General features: G+C 47.2%; 1 protein-coding gene across 9 annotated transcripts in view; it reads right to left on the minus strand.

Annotated features, from left to right (window-relative positions):
- SPIDR (scaffold protein involved in DNA repair) overlaps positions 1–15,040 on the minus strand; it is a 437,895-nt gene extending 422,855 nt beyond the window's left edge. For 2 of the 9 annotated variants that reach the window (XM_049105958.1, XM_025446508.3), the window contains exons 1-3: positions 14,928–15,040; positions 3,009–3,164; positions 2,302–2,368 (exon numbers count right to left, since the gene is read on the minus strand). In XM_049105958.1, coding sequence (XP_048961915.1) covers positions 2,302–2,368; positions 3,009–3,164; positions 14,928–14,945 — 241 coding nt within the window. In that variant the 5' untranslated portion in view covers positions 14,946–15,040. Of the gene's footprint in view, positions 1–2,301; positions 2,369–3,008; positions 3,165–3,461; positions 3,596–14,527; positions 14,651–14,927 lie in introns of those variants that run through there. The other 7 variants (XM_025446489.3, XM_049105954.1, XM_025446481.3 and 4 more) reach the window with 7 other exon arrangements.
- Positions 15,041–27,663: the final 12,623 nt, after the last annotated feature.

A 27,663-nucleotide genomic window follows, 5' to 3' on the forward strand; every position in this document is an offset into this window, starting at 1 on the left:
GGGCATTTAAGGAAAAATATTAGATACTAGCTCTTTTTTATTTTATAGTTTCACTTTGGTAAGTAATCTTTAAGTTTTGCTTTTTAAAGAAAATCACCATCTACAAAGGTTCCAGGCTCTTAACTTTCAAGCATATAACCTTTTGTCCCTTTTCTCTGACTCCTTCCCATTGCCAGTTTCTTCCCCTACTCAGTCTTCTCTGGTTACAGTGCCTTATAGATGAGGAAAGAGAAACATGGAGACATATCTCCCCTTTTGTGCACACCCTGCAAAAGTAAGTGCCCCCACTTCTGCTTCCCAGCTCTCACAAAACATTACTCCCACACCCTAAAATTTCTGTTAATATACATTTCTAATACTTCAGAAGCTACTATTGGAAGCTCTGTCGGTTGAGCATCCAACTCTTGGTTTCAGCTCAGGTCATGATCTCATGGATCATGGGATCCAGCCATGTTAGGCTCCATGCTCGTCAGGGAGTCTGCCTGAAGATTCTCTCCTTCTGCCCCCCCCCCCCCCGTTCCCCCCACCTCAAATAAATAAATCTTTAAAAAAAAAAAAACTACTATTTTAAGGGGCACCTGCATGGCTCAGTCAGTTAAGCATCCAACTCTTGATTTGGCACAGGTCATAATCATAGGACTGTGAGATCAAGCCCAATGTCAGGCTCCACATTGGGCATACAGCCTGCTTAAGATTCTCTCCCTGTCCCTTTGCTCCACTCTCCTCTAAAAAACTAAGAAAAAAAGAAGCTACTATTTTAAAAATGAACTAGTTCTAGGAAATGCCTTGAGCCTCTCCTTCCTATCAATTTGTAAGTTTTTGTTAAATTATTAACAATATTTTCTTGCCTTAACATACACACTTATGCTGCAACTAAAATAACTATACATTGATACAAGCTCTTTCAGCTTTTCAGAATATACTATCATTCTACAGAGAACAGCAGGGTGGGTTGGATACATACTGGCACAGGAAAACCATCTCAAAAGATCATTTTGTGCTTCTTTATTTCTTAAGACTTTATCTATTTATTCATGAGAGACACAGAGACAGGTAGAGACACAGGCAGAGGGAGAAGCAGGCTCCCTGCAGGGAGCCCGATGTGGGACTCGACCCGGGACTCTAGGATCAAACCCTAAGACAAAGGCAGATGCGCAACCACTAAGCCACCCAGGCATCCCTCAAAAGATCATTTTGTAATTATAATACAAAGCCATAGATTATTTTTCTTTTTTCTTCAAGTTGAATTTGGCTATACTCACTTAAAATCACCAGAAAAAGGCAACAGCCACATCTATAAGAGAAAATCTTTTCTGCATAGGACACTTTAGATAGAAGTCAGAATTAAACTGATCTTTGAAAATCACAGTATTTGGCACTAATAACAAGAAAAGTTAAATTCCGCAGTTCCATCAGAAGATTATGGTATTACAAAAAAACATATTAGCTTATTTTATAACACAATGTTTTATGAATTTAAAAATTGGGGAGATTTTTCTCATTTGAATAAAAAGAACCCCCTAAATATTAATGAAATAACTAAATAGCTCTTATTCACAGAAAGTTTTCCCACTCTGCAGAATTTTTAGCAGGCTTTACATAGCTCTTTTTGCCATTGGACATAAGAAGAGCAACTGCAGCCATAAATCAATCTACTAAAGGCAAGCCTTTGAAATAGACATTTGATTACCTTTTTTTAATTCACAATAACCCAATGAGGCACACATGCTTATAAACATTTTCCAGATGGAGGCTTAGCATGTGTAGTTTCTTTCCCAAAATCACACAGTCAGGACACAGGACACAGTCAGGACCCCATAGAACCAAAGGAGATTCCTAAGGTCTCAACCCCTGACTTTCCTTGACCATCCACCAAGTGTGGCAGCAGAGCCAGCAGCCTCCCTCTTATCCACCCCCTTTTCTTCCCAACAGAAACCCAATTTTATTTGAGCAGCAACAAAGATATTTTAAAAATCTTTCACTTCAGGGTGCCTCAATCATAAATATGTATTCTATCCAAACTATATAATAAATCAAAGAAAGATCTATTAGCTTTATACCTTTTCTGTCAAGAAATCAACAGAACAGGGATCCCTGGGTGGCTCAGCGGTTTAGCACCTGCCTTTGGCCCAGGGCACGATCCTGGAGTCCCGGGATCGAGTCCCACATCGGGCTCCCAGCATGGAGCCTGCTTCTCCCCCCTCCTGTCTCTCTCTCTCTCTCTCTCTCTCTGTCTATCATGATTCAATCAATAAATAAATCTTTAAAAAAAAAAAAAAAAAGAAATCAACAGAACATTACCTTTCTTGGATCTAGGGGATAATTCGAGGTGCTTTTCTGTAACAATCTTCTCTTCAGCTGTTAATGACTGTGAGAAAAAGATGATAATAAGGTTAATAATGATGATGATGTAATAATTTATGTGACAAGGGCTAAAACCAAAAATATTTTGTAAAATATTCAAAACCTTAAACTATACCCTCCTTAAAATACTTCTCTTTTTATATTTACCAATAAGTATTCCCAAAGCATACACTCCTCATAATATAAATTTTTATATTTTACCAGAATTTAAATAAAGCTAACCATTAAGAGTTTATAACAGTACTCCATTTTGTACATATCTATACTATAGGATTTCAAATTAGCATATATAAAAAAATTAACCAGAATATCTTGTGGCCAAAAGATTCTGAGTATAGAAGCATTTCATAAAGAGAGAAAAAGAGTAGAATGCTCAAAGATTTCACCTTCTGAGAAACTTCTTCAGTAGGTGTCCTTCATTTACAAAGAATTTCAAAGGTTGGGTCTGGCATAAAGAGGTAATTTGATTACTAACTTGCCACAATTATTAAAGGAATTCAAGGTTGAAAAAAGAAGACCGTACAAATTACTGTGTCCTGAAATAAGGAATAGAATTCCAAAGAAATCTAATTACAATGGCCTAAATATTCAGGAATCTGAGTAGCCTTTGGCATTCAAGGAAAACAATTTTACAACTACTTTACCTGAGTCCCAGAAGTGTCCTGAAACCCTTCTCCACACCTGAGCCATGCTTCAGAGAGGGAAGCAGCTGCCCCTGCTGTCCTGAGACCTGAACTTTTGAACTTCAGTGGACTCTCTCTTGGAAAGCATGGGTATTCTATATCCCAATTTCTTTTTCTCTGTGGAGATGGTTTTTAAAGAAAAAAACAAAAAACTTCATTAAATATATGTTAAGTTGACAGCACTGTGGAAACCCAGGAGTGACTGAACCCCCTCGTAAAATAGAGTAACAAGAAAGCACATAAACTTGTACAATTAGAGAACAAATTCTAAAATACAAATGGGTGAAGGCAAACATTCAATTCTCCAAGGTCCTGTATATGATTATACCTGAGAGCAAAGTTTAAGTGAAGGAGCACACAGACACGTGGTATTCACTAAGAAGTGGAACAGGCAATCTGAGAATGAAATGGTACCTGAAAGAGGGCGAGGGCAAAGGTTCCACCCAAGATCCAAATGGGCATGAGCAGTCTGTCACTCAGCACTGGTCAGCCAGGACTACCTTCTTGGACAGAGCCTCACACTGCAGAGAAACTGCTGGCAGGGCAATCTGCTCAGCAGCACAGAGATGGTACAAAGAAAAGAAAAGGTCCAGATGGAGTGGAGCAAGGGAACCAAGCCAAGAAATGTCTAAATAACAAACAAGTGGCCATATTTTTGCAAACTATAACAAGAGAAATTATAAAAGTTATTTTGAATCCTATCTTCTTCTAAAAATTCACAGAAACTCTAACATAAAAATAAGCAATAGAAAGGGATCAAGGTCAAATCTGGTACAAAGTTATTATTAGAAAAAACAAAATGGAGCAGAATAACATCCCAACACTTACACGAAGAAAGCACACCAAAGACATGCTCACAGAACAAAGTGTAACCAACTATTTCAATATAAGACAACACATTCAGCTTATAAAAAGTCAGAAATGAAGCAACAAATCTTAAGCTGTAGAATAAAATTTAAAAAATCAGCTGAGGGAAAGAGCCAAATGTACATCCACATATGAATGGATAATAAAGAGGATGTGGGATGCATACATGTAATTACAAAGCACCTATATATATTTACATACACTTTCCTTGTACTTTCCTTGAAGTATACATATGAAATACGACATATATATATATGCATGCACATACGTATATACAAAGGAATATTAGCCATAAAAAAGAATGAAATCTTGCCATTTACAACAACATGGATAGAGCCAGATTACACCATGCTAAGCAAAATAAGCCAGTCAGAAAAAGACAAACCCCATTTGATTTCACTCATATGTGGAACCTAAGAAACAAAAGAGATGAACATGGGAGAACAGAAAGAGAGACACAAACCATAAAACAAACTCAACTACAGAGAACAAACTGAGGGTTGCTAGAGAGATAAGTGGGGGGATGGGTTAAATGAATGATGGGAACTAAGGAGGGCACTTGTGACGAGCACTGGGTATTGTATGTAAGTGATGAATCACTAAATTCTACTCCTGAAACTAATATTACACTGTATGTTAACTAACTGGAATTTAAATAAACACTTGAAACAGAAAATAAAATATTCTCTCAATATGGGGGGGGGGGGATCAGCACAGGAAAAGACTACACTAGAAAAAATCCAAAAGCAAGTAGCTATCACAGATAATATCTTAAGAAAGTATTAAGAGGAGGAAAGTGAGGCACCTTTGGCACAGGTGGTGATTTCAGGAGTCCTGGGATCAAGTCCCACATCAGGCTCCCTGCAAGGAGCCTGCTTCTCCCTCTGCCTATGTCTCTGCCTCTCTGTGTCTCTCATGAATAAGTAAAATATTAAAAAAAAAAAAAAAAAAGGAGGAGGAATGTAATACGGAGGAAATTTTAAAGTTCACTCCCCTCCAATGAGGAAAGTGAAAGGATTCAAGAGAAAGAGAGTGATCTATCAAGTCTCTCTTGGGATACAAGATAATATACAGATAATAGCAATCCCTGAAAAAGAAGAAGAAAACCAAGATAATGGGACCAAGATCATTCCAGAAAAACTTTCCTGAAATCTCAAAAAAAAAAAAAGGAAACTGCATATTGATGCACACCACATATCTGATGTCAACCCAAAAGCAATCAACACCAAGATATATCCTAATAAATAGACTTTTAAACAAACCCTTTGAACATCTAGAAAAAGGAACAAATGACCTACAAGTGAATAAAAATTACCTTATCATGGGATGTAGATAGCATCTTTATGCCAGAAAAAAAACCAGAAGAGTATATTTAAGATATTCAAGGGAAGAAAATGTGAAATAGTTTTATCTAGCAACAGGGATAACACTGATTTACTTTCTCCAAGTATTTTTATGTAAGTCTTGCTATTTTTTTTTACAAATGTCTACAACAGACATGTATTCATAAGTTTTTAAATTTGCATTTTATTTAAGGAGAATCTTTTAGATTTGCTCACAAATCAAATTAAAGCCAACTACTATGAACTGATCACCTGAATAACCCCTTATCAAAAGCATTGTGGTTTAAAAAAAAATGAATTACGATTAAAATACTCATTAAAACTTACCTAAGTAGGAAGAGGAAACAAAATCATAAAAACACATTCAGCCATAACAAAGATGATATTTTAACATGAAATAGCTCTAAGCATATTCCTCTTTATGTAGAAATTCCTATGGCTGGGTAGGACTCTAAGAGGAAGAAGCATCCATCCTCAAGAGGGTATTTCCCTCCACTAGTTTCCCATGACAGCTCTGAGGAAGCTTCCTTAGTAGGAGAATATCCTTATTCAAGGAAATACTTAGGGGTAGAGGTGTCCAATTACTCGAAGATGGTACAGAAAGAACTGATACATACATGCATAGAGAGAGAAAGGAGGAGAAAAAGGAAAAGAGAGAGAGAGAAGCAAAAAGTAATAAACAAGCAAAACAGCATAAAGAGCTACATTTGTTTCCTCAGGTTGCTATAACAAATGACCACAAACTCAGTGGCTTAAAACAACAAAATTCTTCTCACAATTCTGGAGCCAAGAAGCCACAAATGAAGGTGTCAGCCTGGAGGCTCCAGGAAAGAATCTTTCCTGGAAAGTTTCTGAATAGTAATTGTTTGGGGTACCATTTAATAAATCTGGGGAACAAATGAGATGTCTAACTGAATGCAAAGGGCAAGTTTTCTGGAGTATCTGCATAAATCCCAACGGACTGCACCCAGGAATTTTTGGAGGAGATGATGACTCATGGACAATTCTGAGGAACAGATAGAAAGTTTTAACCAAGTCGGCTAGTTAGCAAGCACTATGATGCTCAAAACTCATTCTACCAACTATTTGCCCATTTGTTTGCTCAGAGTCCTTTCCTTCCCTCAAGGTAATAGAACATTTCTCAGGCCCGTCACGGCTTTGGTTACATTTGACTTGTCCACGCTTCTCTAGATTTCATCCATACTCTGATTCCGTGGGGACTAGAACCCTCTCATTAATATAAATGACAGAAATCTGAGATTCCTATCTTCAGCCAGTCAGCATTTATTGAGTGCCCAGCGCATGCAGACATCCTGCCAGGGCCCAGGAACACAAGATGAGCGAGAAAGACCCTGCTCTCTAGCAGCTCAAGCGGCAGTGACAGAAACTCTCCCACGAATCCGATGAAATGAAAGCCTGAACCCAGGTTCAGATACCAGCGAGCCTGGCCTTCAACCCCTGCTCCACTCCCCGAATCAGTCTTTCTCCTTCTCACTCAAAAGAGCCTGCACATCTTCCCCACCATATGTGCCTCCATGGCACTCTTCACTGCCTTTGGTCTCTCCAACCAGTGCTCTTCTCTTCCATGACATAACCCTCAATACCCCACAAACATCCCTCCTTCTGTGAGGCCATCATGTCTCTAGCATATTCTACTCCCTCCTTTAGAACAGGAGAAGGAGACATGTGCCTAAACCATCTCATCACCTCCGTGCACCATGCTCCCCCCACAAAAGGATTCATTAAAATGACTAAATGATTATGTACATTTTTCTCATACAAATCATCATTGGTTCACAGACGCTGATGACATCTAAAGTCTATCACAGTCTGAGTATATAGGTTGCTGTCCCTCAGCTTGCTACCAGTGAGCAATCAGGGAAGAGAGAGAACTCACAACCCCCAAATCAAGAAACACATGCTTTTCCTATGAGACAACCAGCTGCCTATTTTTTAATTTTTTTATTTATATTCAATCAGCTACCATATAGTACATTAGTTTCAGATGTATTCAATGATTCATCAGTTGCATATAACACCCAGTATTCATCACATCATGTGCCCTCTTTAATGCCCATCACCCAATTACCTCATCCCCCCCAATTCACCTCCCCTCCAGCAACACTTAGTTTATTTCCTATAATTGAGTCTCTTATGATTCTTCTCCCTCTCTGATGACTGCCCATTCAGTTTTCCCTCCCTTTCCCTCTCATAATCTGTGCTGTTTTTATATTCCTCATATGAGTGAAACCATATAACTAGCTTTCTCTGATGGAATTATATTGCTCAGCATAATACTCTCCAATTCCTTCCACATCAATGTAAATGTTAAGAATTCATCCTTTCTGATGGCTGAGTAATATTCCACTGTGTGTATGTGTAAATATACATATACAGATATATCAGATCTTCTTTATCCATTCATCTGTCGATGGAATAATTTAACCAAATAAGTGCAAGACTTTCACAGTGAAAACTACAAAATACAGTTGAAAGAAATTAAAGATCTAAAGAACATGGAAAGACAGCCCATGTTCATGGATTGGAGAAGGAAAATTTATTTATTTTTTTTAATATAAAGAGAGAAAGAGCAAGATGTGGGGGCAGCCGGAGGGAGAAAAAGAATCTTAACCAGACTGCCTGCTGAGCTAGAGTCTCAATCTCATGACTCTGAAATCATAACCTGAGCCAAAATCAAGACCCACTTAACCAACTGATCCACCCAGGTGCCCTGGAAAACTTATTAATGACAACACTCTTCAATTTACAAACTAAATCCAATAAAATTCCCAGATGGCTAATTGCATAAATTGACAAGCTCATGTTATTATTCACATGGAAATTCAAGGAACCGGGGATCCCTGGGTGGCACAGCGGTTTAGCACCTGCCTTTGGCCTAGGGCATGATCCTGGAGACCCGGGATCGAATCTCACGTTGGGCTCCCGGCGCATGGAGCCTGCTTCTCCCTCTGCCTATGTCTCTGCCTGTCTCTCTCTGTGTGTGACTATCATAAATAAATAAAAAATTTTTTTAAAAAAAAGGAAATTCAAGGAACCCAGAACAACTTTAATAAACTTGAAACCTAAAAAAATTAGAGACTTCACAAGCTACAATAATTTAAAAAAAAAAATATGGTACTGGCATAAGAATAGCACATACATCAGTGAAAGAGAATCAGAATCAAGAAATAAACTTACATTTATGGTCAATTGAATTTCAAAAAAAGAAAGAAAGAAAAGCCAATACAATATAGTGGAGAAAGAATAATCTTTTGACAAATGGTGCTGGGACAAATGTAGAAATAAATCTTCATGACCTTGGGTTAGGCAATGATTTCTTAGATAGGACACCAAATGTAGCAGCAACAAAAGTAAAAATAGATTGAACTTCAAAATTTTAAAAACACTTGTGCTTCAAGTGACACTATCAAGAAAACAGCCCAAAGAATGGAAGAAAATATTTACAAATCATATATCTGATATAGGAGTGGTATAAGAACTTACAGAGAACGCTAACAGTAAAAAGATAATGCAACTAAAACATGGACAAATAACCTGAATAGATATCTCTTCAAATAAGATAGAAAAATGCCCAATAAGCACTGGAAAAGACATTCAACATCATTAGTCATTAGGGATATGTAAATCAAAACCAAAACAATGAGATAACAGTTTCTACCCCTGAAGACAGCTAAAATCAAGGGACAGGCATATGAAAAGTATTAAAAGGGACGTAGAGAGATATTACAATCCTCATTCCTTGCTAATGAGACAATAAAATGATGCAATCTCTTTGGAACAAAGTTTGGCAATTCCTTAAAACTTTTTTTTTCACTTTGATATCATTTATATAAAGTTTAAAACCATATGCGCACACACCGCATATGGATATGCAGTCAAAATAAACACAAAGAAAATGCATAGGAATGGTAAAGCAATAATTTTGGAATGAGATCTACTTTGTATTTATGACATTTTGTTTCTTAAGCTAAATGGTGGGTATAGTATGTTTATTACAATATTCTCTATACATTTTTATATTGAAGGTGAATTCCTTAAAGGCAAGATACAGTTGATTCTTACTTTTTTTAAATCCAATCTGATCATCTCTACCTTTTAATTGGGGTATTTACTCTATTTATATTTACCGTGATTATGATATGGTAGAGTTTTTAATCCCCCAGCTTGCTCTTTGGTTTTTGGGTTTTTTATTTATTTATTTTTTTATTGGAGTTCAATTTGCCAACATATAGCATAACCCCCAGTGGGCAATTTCTGAAAACTTAAACACAGAATTATCATATGACCCAGCAATTCTACAGGTAGATTTATATCCAAGAGAAATGAAAACTACCCCAAAATTGGTGCACAAAGAATCATAGTACTCCTAACATCCAAAAAGCTGAAATAATCCAAATGCCCATCAACTGATGAATGGATTTTTTAAATGTGGTGTATCTATACAACAGAAAATTATTCAACCATAAAAATGAATAAAGTATTGATACCTACAACAACCATGGGTGCTCCTTGAAAATATTATGCTAAGAAGCCAGTATAAAAGACCAAATATTTATTCCATTTATATGAAATGTCCAGAATAGGCAAATCCATGCAGACAGAAGGTAGCTTTGTGGTTGTTATGGGGTTTCTTTTCAGGATGATGAAAATGTTCTATAATTAGAAATATTTGCACAACTCTGTGAATACACTAAAAATTAATGAACTCTATACTTTAAAAGGACAAATTTATTATCTATGAAACTGATTCACTCACACATTGCCAGAGCAACTGTAATATTCTACAGCCACTGTAAGAAAAAGTTTATTATAAAACTAAACATTCAGGGGTGCCTGGCTGGTTGTCTTTAGGGCATGCAACTCTTGATCTCAGGGTTGCAAGTCTGAGCCTCACACTGGGTGCAGAGATTACTTAAAAATTTTTTAAAAATTAATAAAACATCCAATTATCCTAGGACACAGCAATTGCACTATTGGGCATCTATCTTAGAAAAAAGAAAACCTATGGGCACTTGGGTGGCACAGTCAGTTAAGCAGCTGCCTTCAGCTCAGGTCATAATCTCAGGGCCTGGGACTGAGCCCCACATTGGGCTCCCTGCTCAGCAGGGAGTCTGCTTTTACCTCTCCCTCTGCCGCTCACTCCCCCTGCTTGTGCTCTCTTACTTGTACTCTCTCTCTAAAAAATCAATAAAAACTTTTTTTTAAATAAAGAAAAAAGAAAACCTATGTTCCAAAAAAATCTGCACAAGTGTTCATAGCAACTTTATTACAACAGCCAAGACTGGACACAGGCCAAATGTCCGTCAACAGGCAAAATGTTGGCCAAACTGTAGTACATCATTCCATGGACTACTACTCAGCAATAAAAATGAACAAACTACTGATACATACAATTTGCATTAATCTCCAGAGTGTTATACTGAGAAAAGAAAAAAGAAAAAAAGGATCCAAAAAGATTATAAACCATACAAGTCCATCTTTGTAACATTTCTGAAATGGTGCAATGTTTAAGATGGTGAACAGATTAGCCACTGTCAGTGGTTAGTGGTGGAAGTTACTGGAAGGGACAGGATATGATTATTAAAAGGATCCTTGCGCAAATGGAACTGTTCAGTATCTCTAGTGGTGGTGGATACAGGACCCTATACATTTGTAAATGTACAAGAACTAAACACACACAAGTCTAGGGAAATCTGTGTAAGATGACTGGATTGTATTAATGTCTATATATCAGTGGTGATGTACTACAGTTTTGCAAAATGTTACTACTGGAGCAAACAAGGTAAAGAACATAGGAATTCCCTATTACTCCTTACAACTGTAGTTATTCTATAGTTAACCTCAATTTTAAAAAGTAATTGCCTCTCAGGGACAGAATTAAGTACAAGAAAGAATATGGCAAGGATTGATGATTTTCATGAGAAACTTCTTTGTACTATTTTATCTTATTTGTAAATGCTTACATAAGCATATTATTAATAGTATTAAAAAAAGAAAGAATGAACACCTTTCTCCCTTAAATAAGATGTATATATATAATATATGTTTATATATTATATATATATATAAATAAAGTACTTGACATACAGAACATCTTTGATAAACGTCAGCTCTCTTTCCCTTCCATTTTAAGGATAACGTAGACTAAGATGTCAATACTAAGTAGTCTAATTCTGAAAAGTGAAACTAGTAAGTCATTCAATGAGATTATCAAGGGCTAAAATCATAACCATAAGGTATTTCTACCAAGATAACTATAAGAGAATCTCTCCCCATCACTGAACAACTTTAAAACTAAGCTCCCTCTTCCTACTCCTTCTTTAGCAAGCTGAAAGAAGTAATTCCAGGGAAATCTAAAAGCAAAGCAGTGGAGGATGTACAATAGGTCTGTCCTCATATAAAAATCCTTTCATTATCATAGTGTTTTATTATCTGCTTTCATTACCACTAACATTGAGTGCTACATCATTTCACACATTCTCATTATTTAACCCTCACAGTAATGCTAAAAGATATGGGTATTATTCCTACTTTACAGACAAAAAAAAACTACAACTTAGAAATGTTAGGTATATTGCCCTAGTCAGAGAGCTGGTAAGCAACATGTCAAGATTTTCCTCGTGTAGGTCTAATTCCAGAAATAACGATTCTAGCTACTGACCCCGCATTTTCTCATTTTGACAAAAGTGCTTGATGTTAACTATAATGTGTACCTTCTACATAAAGAAGGTATGACTGGCTGAGTTTCTGACTGGGTATCTGTGAATTCTCTGAGTATCTGGGAATTCACTGGGACTCTCTTAAGTCTCAAGCCCATTCATTTTATCAGTCACTGGCCTGCTCCCAATCACGATGTCTCCCCTACCATTCTGCACTCTACGGCCAACGACTCCAGCATTGCCTTTCAAGCATTAAGACTCCTTCCCTGCTACAAATTCACTTTACCAACCATCAATCCATAGGGCTAATGACCCCAAAATGAGAACTTCCTTTCTGTTTTATTACATGTCCTCGGGCAATGCTGGTAAACATTCTTAATCATTCCCTAGCTCTCTACTCACACACTCTTACGTACACACATACACACAATCACATACATACATCAATTCCGTACCCACAGTTCCCTTTACCTCTCCATGTCACTGTCATAGTCAAGTTCATCACATCTTTCCCTGAGTTCCCCTTCCCTATGGTCTCAGAAGAAAAATGTTCCTATTCTCCAAAATTAATCCCTTTCTGTAACAGAATTGAATCTTTCTAGTAAAGGGTCCTTATTTTATCTATTGGTTCCATCCCTCCTGCTTCAAAGAAGCAAATATTTTCCCTTCTTGAAAAACACTTTTCACTTGAAATGTAGTCCTGTGTATTCTTCCATTCAAACTGCATTTAATTAATTAAATTGCATTTAATTTATACCTACCATCATACCCTTGCCATTATGCAAGAAGCACCAGAAATAAAGTAAGTTTTTTGATGATAACCCAAAAGACTAAGGAAGGAGGGTGTCATTAGGAAGATACAATTTCCCTTTACTCCCTTTTAGGGTCTTGCCAAGATAGTTCTTCCTCCAGTAGGTAAGTGTGGACAGAACAGGAAGAGTTATATAATTCAGTCTGAGGAGGCAAAGGAACTGTGAGTAAAGGGGAAGATCAGGAAATCTCAAAAGGTAATTTAGCAAATGGGAGAGAAAGGGAGTAATTGTGGTCATTTGTTGGCATTTAGCAAGGAAAGGGAACATAAAGCAAAAGGAAAAAAGAACTTGAAGGGACAGTCAGGGGCCTAAGGCAGGAGGGAGGAAAGAACTAAAATACTCCTAGCCTTTGAGCAACTGCCTGCCCCAATCTCTCCCCTGGGCTGAAGTTTCACATACCTGTACATCCTAATACCAGGTAAGAATCAACGAATTCTCCTCAACCTTTCTATTTTTCAAAGGTTCAACTTCTGAGTCACCATTAATTCTCTCCTCTTCATCCTTCAATTTCCAGGTACCTAAATCTCATCTTCCTCTAATAATTTATCATCTAAGTCCTCTCCCAATACAATTCCCGATTCTACCACTGTAGTCCATGATCTTACCAACTTTAACCTTAAGAGTCCAGAAAGATCTACATAGCTTGTCCAAAATCACAAAATTAGTTGCTTGCAGAGCTGAGGCTGGCCCCCAAGTCTTCTGACTAAGGTATTTCCCTATGTTTCTTCAGAGTTAGAACACCTGCAAATCTTCTGAATTAGTACCGCTTCCATTCATCCAACAGGTAATTATTGGGAACATAATATGTACAAGTGATTATGGCAGATGCTCGCGGGGGACACCGGGTGAAGACATAATCTGAAAACGTCTACATCACAAGGATAGGTTCAAGTAAACCTAGTAAGACATGAAGCTATACGAATGATAAAGACAAAGTTCCACAGGAATGCAGAATAAAGTTTATTTACAATTGGGACGGTCAGAGTGAAGGTGAGATTGGGGGTGGATCTCGACAGATGACTAAGATTCCAATCAGCAGAAATGAAAGAAATGGCATCACTCCAAGCCAAGAACACGAGCGAAAACCAAGAGGCAAGAAAGTACAGTGAGCACAGTCACTTGCTTTACCTAGAGGATAAATAATGAACAAAGCTGTAAAGTCAAGGAGTAAGGGACGGCCACACCGCGGAAGCCACGAATCACAGGTTACGGGAACCTGAACGAAAGCAAGGTCCCGTTATTTTCTATATGTTGGCACATTGAACACAAATAAAAAATAAATTTATAAAAAAAAGAAAAAAAAAAAAGAAAGCAAGGTCTCCAAGTGACTACCTGGGCACAGAACCTGGCTTCTTCGCCGAATTGCTTTGTGACCTTGGGCAAACTACTTAACCTCTTTGCTGTTGCATTAAGCTCCTTCGTTTTGAGGCAATTCACTAAAAAAGCAACAGATCACTAATGCAATTATTTAAAAACGAGGGGAGCATGGGGGGGGGCCTCAGGGTGTGACCCCAGGGTCCTGGGGAGGGAGTCCCACAGCCGGCTCCCTGCAGGAGCATTCTTCTCCCTCTGCCGGTGTCTCTGCCTCTTTGTGTCTCTCATGAATAAATAAGTAAAATCTTATTTAAAAAAAAAAAAAAACTGGTAAGTTCTTGAAAACTGATAGAAGAGAGCAGAATTGAGTCTCAAGCCAAAAACCAAGATTTCGAAGTCAGGGTGTAACGGGAACGCTGACAGGAACCCGCGGTGGCCCAGGCGCCGCCTCCGCGGCCACCCACCTTGAGGAGCGCCTCCGGTCACAGAAGCAGCCGCCGGTGTTCACGAAGCTCCCTCGTTCCAAACCCTGCATAAGCTACACAACTGACCCCCGAGTGACCTGCTTCCTCCTTCCGGCGCCCTAATTCCCACTCTGACGCCCCCAAACCCCAGCCCCCCCACCCCAGGCTCGCTCCACCTCAGGGCGGCCCTCGGGAGTGCGTGGACGCCGAGCGACAAACTTCTCACGGGCGCTCCGCGGCCCCGCCCCCCGCCCCGCCCCCGGGAGCCGCTCGGGCCGCGCCGCTAGCAGCAGACCCAGCCCGCGCCCCACCGCCACCGCGGCTCCCAGCTCCCCGCAGCCCGCCGGCCGCCGGGGAACACGCGGACAGGGCCAGGGCCCCGCGGCGGCTCACCCCTCACCTTGCGGCCGCCGGGCATCTCCACACGCGCCGCCGCCGCCGCCGCCGCCGCCGCGCGCACACCGCCCCACAGCCGCGCCCCCGCCGAGGCGCCGGAAGGCTGCGCGCGTCCCCGGGCTCTCGCCGCGCCGCGCGCTGCCATTGGCCGGCGCTCGGGCAGGGGGCGGGGCTCTCCGGAAGCGCCGTCCTCCCAGCGCGGGGCGCCACGCGTGCGCTGCGATTGGAGGACGCTCGGGGCGGGGCGGGGCTTCCCGGCCACCGCGCGGCGCGCTGCCTCCGGCTGTGCAGTGAGCATGCGCGGTGGCCGCCTCCTGCGAGCATCGAGCCCGCTGCGCTGCGGCTGCGAGACGGCCCTTGCTGGGGCGCGGGGATGCGGGGGGCGCGGGGGCGACGGCGTGGGCCTGGGGCGCTGCTGCGGACCGACCTCCAGGTGGGGGGGGCTGCTGGGCGCGGCGGGGGGCCGGGGGGGCGGCGGCGTGGGCCTGGGGCGCTGCTGCGGACGGACCTCCATGTGGGGGGGCTGCTGGGCGCGGGGGGCGGCGGCGTGGGCCTGGGGCGCTGCTGCGGACGGACCTCCAGGTGGGGGGGGGCTGCTGGGCACGAGGGGCGGCGGCGTGGGCCTGGGGCGCTGCTGCGGACGGACCTCCGGGTGGGGGGGCTGCTGGGCGCGGGGGGCGGCGGCGTGGGCCTGGGGCGCTGCTGCGGACGGACCTCCAGGTGGGGGGGCTGCTGGGGTCAGCCTCCAAGTGCTGGTCTTTAAAGCTCTTACGTGGTCCGTTCTAAGCAACGCCTGACCTTCAGGAAACCTCGGGCCCCTGGGGGCAATGACACCGGCAGTTAAAGGTACTGCAGATGGAGTTACAGGTAATGAGCAGAGCCAGAGGAGATCCACAGAGGCCCAAAACAGCTTAAATTCCCTTATAAAGGGAGGATTTTGCAGCAAACCGTCACTCTTCAGACCTGGCCCCCCTACCTCTGACCACTTCAGAAAGGCGACTACCACCAGATTGATCTCCAAACAGCCCAGATCCCTCAGCGCCTGCACGGAGGAGGCCCCTCCCCACTGCAAGCGCGATCACAGGGTGAAAGTATCCTTGGGTTTGGAATCCTGAACCTGCTTTATAATTGTGATTTAACTTTGACTTATGATTGAATAACGCTGACACCGTGGAAAGACGCAACTCCTAGGTGTGCACCTTCGCCTCCAACGCTTGATCTCAGCCCAGGTCTTAATCTCAGGGTGGTGAGTTCAACCTCAAGGTTGGGCTCCACGCTGGGCATGGAGCCTACTTAAAAACAACAAACAAAAAAACCTTGAAGTAGCCTACACATTCAGTAACCAATACTTAAGGAATGGTCCTAGCTGCTGAAACCAGAAGAAAGGAGTGTTCTTTCTCCATCTAAAGAAGTAGGGGTAGAGGTAAGGTTAGGTATCCAGAGCAGAAATTCTCAAATTTGGGAGACGTTAAAACCAGCAAAAGGATTTGTTATAACAGGAATCACTAATTTCAGATTCTGTAGGTCTAAGGTCGTGCCAGAGCGCTTGTATTTCTGACAAGTTCCCAGATATTTGATGGGGAGAACAAAGGTAAAAGAAACATAGAAAAAAAAAATTAGACTTCTTACAACTTATACCCATTGAGCAGTACTTGATACCAGGCAGTGTGACCTTCCTCAAGGAGCTTAACTCCCTCCATGTTAATACTTTGCTAGAGGTGAAGGCAACCTTAGCTTCACATTAGCCTCACCTGCAGGATCCTCTAAGTCTTCTAACCTAAAAATCCCTTTGGAAACTTCCTTTATCTCTACCCTCCGCCCAAGATATATGTTAGCAATCATCCTCCAAGCATATCGCCCACTGTTTAGAAACAGTCTTAGGACTAAGGTTTTCCTGGACAATAGAGTAAATGACCTTTTCCTAACAACAGCCCCTCAAGGTGCTGGAAACCTTGTTTCCAAATTCCATAGAGATTTACCCTTTCCCTAACTCTCTCCTTGAAAGTATATAATCAGCCACTCCTCACAACCCCTGTGCAGTTCTTTGTGCCCATGGGTCCTGTCCCTGTGCTTTAATAAAATGGTCTCTGCACCAAAGACATCTCAAGAATTCTTTCTTAACTGTTCACTTCCGAACCCCAACATTTTCACATCGATATTGTTGGTGTTGGTCCTGTAACTCACTTGGAGAACTAGAGGTAATTGCCATTTTCTTATATCCCACAAGTGTCTCGCCACTTTGAGAAGAAGAACACAAAATACAAGGGGAAGAGCTGGGACTGAGTAGAAACAATTAGATCGCAAGGTCTATGTAGGAATATTCTGTAATAAGTGTTGAAATAAAAATTTTAAAAAATTGTAGAAAACTAAAACGATAATTTAAGCAAGTTGGGAAAGTGTCAGCCTGGGGAAGAGAAAATGATTCTTCATCATACCCTCAAAAGTATAGTGGAAGAGTTTGGTCTTGTGTGAATTTATCCATTTGCCATTGTTGCCTCAATTAGGCCTTAGGACACAGTTTGACCTTTTTTTTTTTTTTTTAAGATTTTATTTATTCATGAGAGACAGAGAGGCAGAGACCTAGGCAGAGGGAGAAGCAGGCTCCCTGCGGGGAGCCCCATGTGGGACTTTGTCCCAGGACCCCGGGATCACACCCTGAGCCAAAGTCAGATGCTCAATCACTGAGCCACCCAGGTACCCCGAGTTTGACCATCTTACTGTGTCTTTGCTTTGGCTCTCAATTTTTTATTTCCAGAGGACCGCTCCATGCTGCTCAGCCATAGCCCCATTACACTACCTGTCATTGCCACCTGAATGAGAAGCTCGTCAACCTAAATTTTTCTCATCCCCAAATAGGATAATTCTCCATCTCAGTAGTGGCAGTGACATCCACCCAATAGCTCATGCTCGTGCTGAAACCTGGGATTTTCTTTTTTTTTTTTTTTTTTTTTTTTTTTTTTTATGATAGGCACGCAGTGAGAGAGAGAGAGAGGCAGAGACACAGGCAGAGGGAGAAGCAGGCTCCATGCACCGGGAGCCTGACGTGGGATTCGATCCCGGGTCTCCAGGATCACGCCCTGGGCCAAAGGCAGGCGCCAAACCGCTGCGCCACCCAGGGATCCCTGAAACCTGGGATTTTCATGAACACTTTTGTCTCATCCAAATCCAGCCCGTCCCACCTCCCAGTTGTAAATTTCTCACCTATCCACTCCTTCACTGCCGAAACTGTATTCCAAGCTTCTAAATTCTTTTTTTTTTTTAATATTTTATTTATTTGTGATAGAGAGAGGCAAAGACATAGGCAGAGGGAGAGACAGGCTCCATGCCAGGAGCCCGACGTGGGACTTGATCCTGGGGTCCCAGGATCGCGCCCTGGGCCAAAGGCAGGCGCTAAACCGCTGAGCCACCCAGGGATCCCCAAGCTTCTAAATTCGTTTACCCAAACTACTCAGTAGCTTCTGACCGGTATCCATGAATCCACTCTTGCCCCCAACTTCCACATACATAGACTCCATCCATTCTCCACATAAACATTCCAGCGATGTCTATGCTGTCCATGTTAGTCTTCCTTTCAGTTGCCAAGTGTACCCTGGGGCCTCAGTGTCTATGGATTTGCCACTCCATTTGCCTGAAAGGCTTTGCCTCCTTCTGCCATGCAGAACTATTGAAAATTGTTGACCTTGGGAGATAGGTACATAGAGATTTATTTATTCCTTCTACTTTTCACACATTTGAAAATAATTTTTAAAATTCTAAATTGAGATTTTTTAAAAACAAAAAAAAGGAAAAGAAAAAAAATGAAAAAACCCAGAATTTGATATTAATTTCTCTAAACTCCCAAAGCTGAACCTCCCTGTTCATTTTTACAGACCCTACACTCCTTTGAAGATGTTATAATAATAATCTAAACAGTTATAATATTACCTGGCTCACCTCTGCTCTGTAAGGTTACTGACATATCCCAGCACTTAGCACAATCTTCCAAATATGAAGTACTAAAATTTTTGCTATAAGTGAATATTAATAATTTCTAATAATTTGCTTGAAGTCTCACAACTACAAAGAGTTTAGGATTAGAACTCCTATGAGACACTGAGGTCTGTGTTTTCTCCACTCTGTCATTCATAACATACTATAATTGTGAGGAATTCTCAATTGAACAGAGATTCAGCAAAAGTGAGTTAATTATCCATAAGATAGATAAATGTGGGCTGGAATGCATTTTTTAATACCTCCCGGTCTTGTCAACAAATATTCGATGCCAAAATATAAAAACAAGTGGAGGTTTTCTTTTAACTCCTTTCTCATCAAACTTTCTTTTTGCTTTTAAAGATCGTATTTATTTATTCATGAGAGACACAGGGAGAGGAAGAAGTGGGCTCCCTGCAGGGAGCCCAGTGGGAGACTCCATCCCAGGACCCTGGGATTAAGGCAAACAAATGCTGAATCGCTGAGGCGTCCAGGGGTCCCTCTCATTGTGAATTAAATGACTGGGGTGGGGTGGGTTTCAAGGAAAAACCTACATACACCCTCCTCATTGCCCAAGACCCAAGCAGTTTCTAGAGGAACTACTTTGAAGTAGTTGGATAAAGTATGGTCAAGTGGTGACTAGGGTTAGGGTTGGGTCCAGAGGCCAACCTCCCAGCAGTGCTGAGTTGAGGGCAAGGTTAAGAGTGAGGTTTGGGTGCAGGGGGTGCTGAAATTGGACTGGTCTCATGGGCCTTTCAGATAGTTCAAGCTCTATCTATCTGCCGCTTTCCCAAACGGCACCATTATCAATCGGTGGGTGGCAGAGATTTCTGGTGTCACTCCTGTGTCCTGAATGCCTCAGGAATTAGAACCAAGCCCTGGGGCTGGTTGGGGTTAAACTAGGGTTTAAGTCCTGGAGCATGGAAGGTCCTATCTGCCTCCATGGAGACCTCCCCAGAAGGCTGAGTTTAGGGTGAGGCTCAGGCTCCCAGGCGCTGGATATTGGCCTGGGCTCAGGGAGCCCTTCGTCTATCTGGTCTCCTGCTATCAGCCCTTCATACAAATGGCACTTTTTCCGCCTGGAGAGTTGGCCGACCCTTTTGCTGTCGTTCACTAGTCCCCCATCCTTGGACGTTTGGAGGCAGGCCTTGGGGCATGGTTGGGGCAGAACCCAAATCAGGGTTAGGTTTAGGGCCAGGAGCTCAGAAGGTCCTACCTGCCTGCGTGGTGGAGACCTCCCGGGAGGCGTGATTTGAAATCAAGGCTCAGCGAGAGGCTCAGGCTGGGAACTGCTGTGTTGGGAGCCCGGGGAAGTGCTGACTGGGCTTAGGAGGCCCTTCTGTTTCTCACGCTGGAATCTGCTGAGAATTCCAAATCACACAATTTTATCTGGATACTCGGATGAGCTTTCTGGCGTCAATCCCGTGTCTTCAATCCCTTGGAATTGGGAGCCAAGCAAGGGCCTGGGTCGGGACAGCACCCACGGGGCGTTGCCCTCTTAGCGCTCCAAACTCCTACAACTCGTAGCGGTGGGTCTGTGAGCCGGGGGTCGGTGCCGAAGGCCGCTCACGGTGAGGGTTCGCGAACTGCGGGACACCTCGGTCACCAACACTCCCAAAGCGCTTGCGCCCCAGGTTCCTCCCGGGCTGGACTCAGGCGCCAGCCCCGGGGGTCTTGTCGCCGCCGCGGGGGGTGGGGCTGGGGGTCCCCCTAGGAGCAGACGCGGTGGCCTCCCCGTGCCCAGTCCCCGCGGCTCCCGCCGGGTCACCCTGAGAGATCCTGGGCCGCCTGCGGCCTCGGGGTCCCCGGGTCGTGGCGGCGCGAGGCCCGGGTGCGGAACGCCGTGGGTCCTCCCGGCTGGGCGCCCCTTCCCCGCGCTCGCTGCGGCCCACGGGATGGAGCGGCGCCGCCCCCGCTGCACGCTCCCTGTCCCCCGCTGCACACTGCCCCCGTGCAGCAGGTCCCCGCACCCCCTGCACGAGCCCTGTCCCCCGTTGCACGCTCCCCCAGCTGCAGGATCCCCGACCCTGCTGCACAATCCAGGCCCCCGGTGCACGCTCCCCCGACTGCTGCACGCTCCCCCAATGCACGCTACCCCCGTGCACGCTCCCCCACACACGCACCGCCGCCCGGGGTGCTCGGGTCGTCGGGAGCAGCACCTGTGGGAAGGGCCCAGAGCCGAGGCCGAGCGCGCCGGGGAGGGGTGCGAGGGGGCGGAGGAGGCCGCGGGGCAGGGGGCTGCTGCGGGGGCGGTCCGGAGCCCCGCCCCCCGTCTCCCCGCGCTCGCGGGCCTCATCCACCCCCACCCCGCTCCGCTCCCTCTCCTCCGTCGCTTCTCCACCCTCCTCGCCCAGCAGGGCCCGGGGCGGTGAGAGCGGGGTGCGGGCGTCCGCCGGCCTCTGCTCGGACCGGACCTCCGCGCGCTGCCCCTCCTCCCTCTCCCAGCCTCGAGGCCCTGGCGCCCTGCCCTGGGCGCGCCCTCCCACCGACCTCGGGCCCGACGTGCACCTGCTGGATTGAAGCGTATTAGTTAGAGCGCGGAGAAAAAGACGCTAACCCGGACTCCCTGGGTAACGGGACCAGGGAAGGGCCCAGCGCAGAACCCCCCGCAGGAGGAGCACCTGGGGTCGGGAAGGCCCCCCTCCTCCCTCACTTCCTCCCTCCTCCCCCACTCCCCCCCGTGCGCGCCGCTGGGGGCCCACATCCTGATGGAGGCCCAGCCCAGAGCGATGGGAACCCCGCCCCCAGGAGGGGCACGGAGCACCTGGGGTCGGGAAGGCCTCCCCCTCCTCCTCCCCCCTCCCCTCTTCCTCCCCCCTCCCCCACTCCCCCGCGCCGCTGGGGGCCCACATCCTGATGGAGGCCCAGCGCGGAACCCGCCCCAGAGGGGCACGGGGCACCTGGGGTCGGGAAGGCCCCCCCCTTCTCCCCCCTCCCCCCCTCCCCCACCCCCTCCCCCCGCCGCCCGCGTCCCGACGGAGGCCCAGCCCAGGGCGCTGTGCGGCAGGGAGCGCCCCTGCGGCCCGGGCCTCCCCGGTGGGTGGCCTGCGGACGCAGCCCCAGGCGGTGGTAAGCTCCCCGGAAGGCCAAGCCCCGGCGGGAGGCCGCGGGCACCCAGTGCCCTAAGGGAAGGTTGACGAGAGCTTTGAAGAGACTTCCGGGGCGAGAAACCCCTAAGAGGTAAAAGGGTGGCGGCCTGGCCCTGCGGGTGGCCCCGCGCCTCCCCCCCCGCCCCGTTCCTCCCCACCCTCCCTCCTCCCGGGTGCAGGGGTGCGGGCGGTGGGGGATGCGCCCCCCCGCGTGTTACAGGCCCCGGCCGCAGCCCCTGCTGAAGCCTCCTCTCCCCCTGCCGGGGCCGCTGGGGTGGGGGGCCCTGTCCCCGCGCCCCGGCCCCGCGACGACGGCGACGGTCCCCGGGGCACCCGGCGGGTCGCGCCTTCAGGCTGGGGGTTTCCAGGCGCGCGGGGACCCCAGCGAGGCGAGCGCCCTCCCGGCAGGCGCCACGAGGCGGGGCTCCCAGGAAAGCTCTGGGGTGATGGAGGTGAAGGCGGGGCTGCTCAGGCTGAGGGGCCTCGAGGCCTCCAGTCCCCCGAGGGCGCACCGCCCGCCCCTCGGCACCCGGGGAGGTGGAGCATGGGCGCACGTGTTAGGACCCAGAAGGCGGTGAGCTCTGCCTGGGCAGGCGGCGGAGGGAACAGGTGGAGGTCCTTAAGGTCCTGACGTGCACACTGGTCATGGGGCCTGGGGATGGGGAGGGAACACTGATGGGACCATCTAGTAGCTGGTTCCTTCCGGTTACCCTCAGGAAGCTGGCGCTCGCGCCCGAACCCACGCAGTTTTAGCCCGTAAAGGAATGATTAGAGGCCTTGGGGCTCAAAGGCTCTCATCCTATTCTCTACTTTAAATGGGTAAGAAGCCCGGCTGGCTGGCGTGGACCGGGCGTGGACTGCGGGTGCCTCGTGGGCCACGTTTGGTTAGCGAACTGGCGCTGCGGGATGAACCCAGGCCGTCAGACCCGAGAGGAGGGGTTGGTTCATCCAGACGGCAGGACGGTGGCCGGGGAAGTCGGAATCCGCTAAGGAGCGTGTAACAGCTCACCTGCCCAATCCCTAGCCCTGAAAACGGATGGCGCTGCAGCATCAGGCCCAGACCCTGGGGTCGCTGGCAGTCGGTGACCCACGGGAGAGGGACAGAGCGGCCGCCTGGGTCCCCCCACTGCGGGAGCCAGGAAGCCTGGATGCCGCTGGGGAAGCCGCCGCAGGTGCAGATCCTGGTGGTAGTAGCAGATGTGCAAAGGAGAACTCTGAAGGCCAAGGTGGAGGAGGGCGCCGTGTGCACAGCAGTCGAGCCGGGTCAGTCGCTGCCAGAGAGATGGGCGAGCTCCGGTCCCAAGGGACAGGTGATGGCCTGCGTTGCCCTGAGCAGATGGAAAGGGAGTCAGGTTCAGATCCCCGAATCCGGAGTGGCGGAGATGGGTCCTTGTGACACAACCCATCCTGGAGAAGCCCAGGGAGCCCCGGGGAGGCTTCTCTTTTCTTTGTGAAGGGCAGGGCGCCCTGGAATGGGTTCCCCGGAGAGAGGGGCTGTGCCTTGGGAAGTGTCGCGGTTCTGGGGCGTCTGGTGAGCTCTTGCTGGCCCTTAAAATCGGGGGGAGCGGGTATAAACCTCGGGCTGGGCTGTACCCATATCCGCAGCAGCTCTCCAAGGTGAACAGCCGCTGGCAGGTAGGCACAACGTAGGGAAGGGAGGTCGAGAGCTGGATCCGTAACTTCGGGATAAGGATTGGCTGTAAGAGCTGAGTGGGTCAGGCTGGGGCACCTCCTCCCACCCAGGCCTCTCCCTCCCCATTCCCCTCCCGCCCAGGGCGGCCAGGGAGATCCCTGCAGGGGGCCAACTAGGACTGTGCACAGGAGCTGGCCCTAACCATGGGTAGCCCCAGCTTCATCCCCTGTCTTCACCCGCCCTCGACCCCCTGCCCACCGTGGTGGCCGCCCCACTGGTCCCCCCACCCGTCCGCCCCTGGGCCCAGGTTCTGTGGCGCCTCCCTTCCATGGGCGCCTAGCAGCAGACTTAGAACTGGAGGGGACCTGGGGGATCGGACTAATGAAAGCATCGCGAAGGCCCGCGCGGTGTTGACGGATGTGATTTCTGCCCTGTGCTCTGAATGTCAAAGTGGAGAAATTCAGTGAAGCGCGGGTAAAGGGCAGGAGTAACTAGGACTCTCAAGGCAGCCGACCACCTCTCATCTGATTAGTGACCCGCAGGAATGGGTGAGCGCGGTTCCCACTGTCCCTACCTACAATCAGCGAAACCACAGCCAAGGGGGGCTTGGCGGCATCAGCGGGGAAAGAAGACCCTGCTGAGCGTGACTCTAGGCTGGCAGGTGAAGAGACGGAGAGGTGTAGAGTAAGTGGGGGGCCCGCGAGGGGGCGGGAAGGGGTCCTCCAGCCTGTGGCCCTGGTGAAATACCACGACTCTTATGGTTTTTTCACTGACCTGGGTGGGGGGCAAGCCCGGAGGGGCTCTTGCTTCTGTTGCCAAGCCCAGACCCGCTCCCAGGACAGTGCCAGGTGGGGAGTTTGGCCGGTACACCTGTCAAACGATAACGCAGGTGTCCTAAGGCCAGAAACCTCCCGTGGAGCAGAAGGGCAAAGCTCACTTGATCTTGAGTTTCAGTACGAATACAGACCGTGAAAGCGGGTCTCACGATCCTTCTGACCTTTGGGGTTTTGAGCAGGAGGTGTCAGAAAAGTTCCTACAGGGGTAACTGGCAAGCGTTCATAGCGACGTTGCTTTTTGATCCTTGAATGTTGGCTCTTCCTGTCATTGTGAAGCAGAATTCACCAAGCGTTGGGTTGTCCACCCACTAATAGGGAAGGTGAGCTGGGTTTAGGCCGTGGTGAGACAGGTTAGTTTTACCTACTGATGATGCCATGGTGATCCTGCTCGGTAGGCACCAGGGGAAACGCAGGTTCAGAGGTTTGGTGTGTGTGCTTGACTGAGGAGCCAATGGGGGAAGCATCCATCTGTGGGATTAGGACTGAGCCTCTAAGTCAGAATCCTGCCCAGGCGGAAGGATAGGGCAGCCGGTGGGGCCTGGTTGGCCTGGGACAGCCAACGAGGTCGCTGTGGAGCCCCAGCAGGTGCCCCAACAGCATCCCCTGCAGAGAGCCCCTCCTCCTGGGACATGGGCTCTCGCAAAGGGGGCCGCGCCCTGGCCCGCCAGGCAACCATCTTAGCGGGGAACCTGGGGCTGAACTATTAGGAGACCACCTGCTTCTGGGTTGGGCTTCCTACGCAGCAGAGCAGCTCCCTCCGGGATCTGTTGAGAGTCAGCCCCGGACACTAGGGTATGTCCTTCGCGGTCCTGCGCCCCTGCCCAGGGAGGGGGTGACGCAGCCTCCCCTCTGTCCCCCTTCCTTCCTCTCCTGCGGCCTCGGGGTCTCCCGCCCCCGCGGGGGAGGGGCTGCAGGGCCTCCAGCCCTTGGGGCAGCTGGCATCCGACCCCTCCGACCCCTCCTGTGCCATCGAGGCATTCCGCCGGCTGGGACAGGGAAGGCGGAGTCGGTGGGCCGGACAGGTGCGAGCGAGTCCTTGGGGGGCGGCTGCGCGGACCTTCTCCCAGAGGGGACAAGAGTCCCCCAGCGCGCCGGGAAGCCAGTCGGTGCCCCGGTCCTTCCCCTCCGGGCCGAGGGGGAGGCAGGGGCAGGGCGCAGGCCCTTGCATTCCTTGTCCGCCAGGTGCGCAGTCTCCCAGGTCCCGGGTTGACCAGCAGCCCCACGCCGCACCTGGCCACCGCTGGGTTTCTCCCTGCCGGCAGGCCAGGAGTCCATTCCTCCCTGCCTCGGTGTTCTCACCCTCGAACCTTGTACCACTTGTTCCATCGCGACTGGGGTCTGATCGCCCATACCAGCACCCACCAACTCAGCCCCCAAGCCCACTCTGGTGGTGCCTAGTCCATCCCTCTTTTTTTTTTTTAAGATTTTATTTATTTATTCATGAGACACAGAGAGAGGCAGAGACACCGGCAGAGGGAGACGCAGGCTCCCCACAAGGAGCCCCATGTGGGACTCGCTCCTGGACTCCTGGATCACGCCCTGAGCCCCCCAGGCATCCGGTAATCTCAATTTCAAAGCCCTTCCTCTTTACAATAGGCACATTGGTCTTTGCTCAGCCTGGGATGTCCTGACTTGCCCTTTTTGTTGGCATCCCTTTTACTGGGTGCTGAAAGCAAAACTTTAATTGGACTCATCTTTTGTTCTTCCTTAGCCTTGTAAGTCTAAGCAATCTCTACCAAATGGGCGGGACTCAAAGTCACAGCCCCTTCAACGTTAGTCTGACATCAGGAGCATTCTGCGCATTGAAGGGCATATTGACCAGCTGTGTATTATCAGGGGTCTCTGGATCTAAATTGGTGTATTTCAGATAGACCTAATATATGAACTCTAGAAAGGCAGACAGGTTTTTTCCAGGTTCCTGCCAAAGCTCCTGTATTTTATTTAGGCTTCTTGTTTCGGAACCCCTTTTTTTCTGTCCCTCCAAAATGCAGCACCTATAATGGCCAAGCAAAGCATTTCTTGCTCCTGTGTTGGGGTCCCAATGGGCTCTATTTGTGGTATAGCAATCTCCACACCCAGTGCCTGAGCAGAGTCTTTATCATAGCAATACTGAGCCTCCTTCCTGGCCTTTCCCCTACCAGATGGTGTTCATCTCCTATCAACAAAATATTCATTAAGGATTATATGGCAGCCTAAGTGGGTTGATGGGTAACAAAAGTGGTGGTAAAAAGATCAGCCACTGTCTTGTGATCATCTTGATAAGCGAGATTTTGAGATTTCCGGTTCAAGGAGTTTTAAATGGAGAATGGGCTATAAGTCTAATAATAACAGGCAGGTTGGGGATCCCTGGGTGGCTCAGTGGTTTGGCGCCTGCCTTTGGCCCAGGGCACAATCCTGGAGTCCTGGGATCGAGTCCGGCGTCGGGCTCCCTGCTTAGAGCCTGCTTCTCCCTCCTCCTGTGTCTCTGCCTCTCTCTCTGTGTCTATCATGAATGAATGAATGAATGAATAAATAAATAAATACATCTTTTAAAAAAATAAAGAAGTGGCAGGTTGCCCTTGTCCACTCACTCCAATAGGTAGTTAGCACAATATTAGTTGCCCTACCCCACATCAGCTGAGCCTCATCCAAATTGGGTGCTCCGTAGGGTCTTTGGGGGGTAGACCATATCCATTCCTGGGTTTTAAATTGGGATTTTCTCTCCTTTTTTTTAAAATTTTTTATTGGTGTTCAATTTACTAACATACAGAATAACCCCCAGTGCCCGTCACCCATTCACTCCCACCCCCTGCCCTCCTCCCCTTCTACCACCCCTAGTTCGTTTCCCAGAGTTAGCAGTCTTTACGTTCTGTCTCCCTTTCTGATATTTCCCACACATTTCTTCTCCCTTCCCTTATATTCCCTTTCACTATTATTTATATTCCCCAAATGAATGAGAACATATAATGTTTGTCCTTCTCCGACTGACTTACTTCACTCAGCATAATACCCTCCAGTTCCATCCACGTTGAAGCAAATGGTGGGTATTTGTCATTTCTAATGGCTGAGTAATATTCCATTGTATACATAAACCACATCTTCTTTATCCATTCATCTTTTTAAGATTTGTGTGGAATCAGAAAAGACCCCGAATAGCCAGGGGAATTTTAAAAAAGAAAACCATATCTGGGGGCATCACAATGCCAGATTTCAGGTTGTACTACAAAGCTGTGG

This window comes from Canis lupus, chromosome 35, assembly GCF_003254725.2.
Source record: "Canis lupus dingo isolate Sandy chromosome 35, ASM325472v2, whole genome shotgun sequence".
NCBI classification, from domain to species: Eukaryota; Metazoa; Chordata; class Mammalia; order Carnivora; family Canidae; genus Canis; species Canis lupus.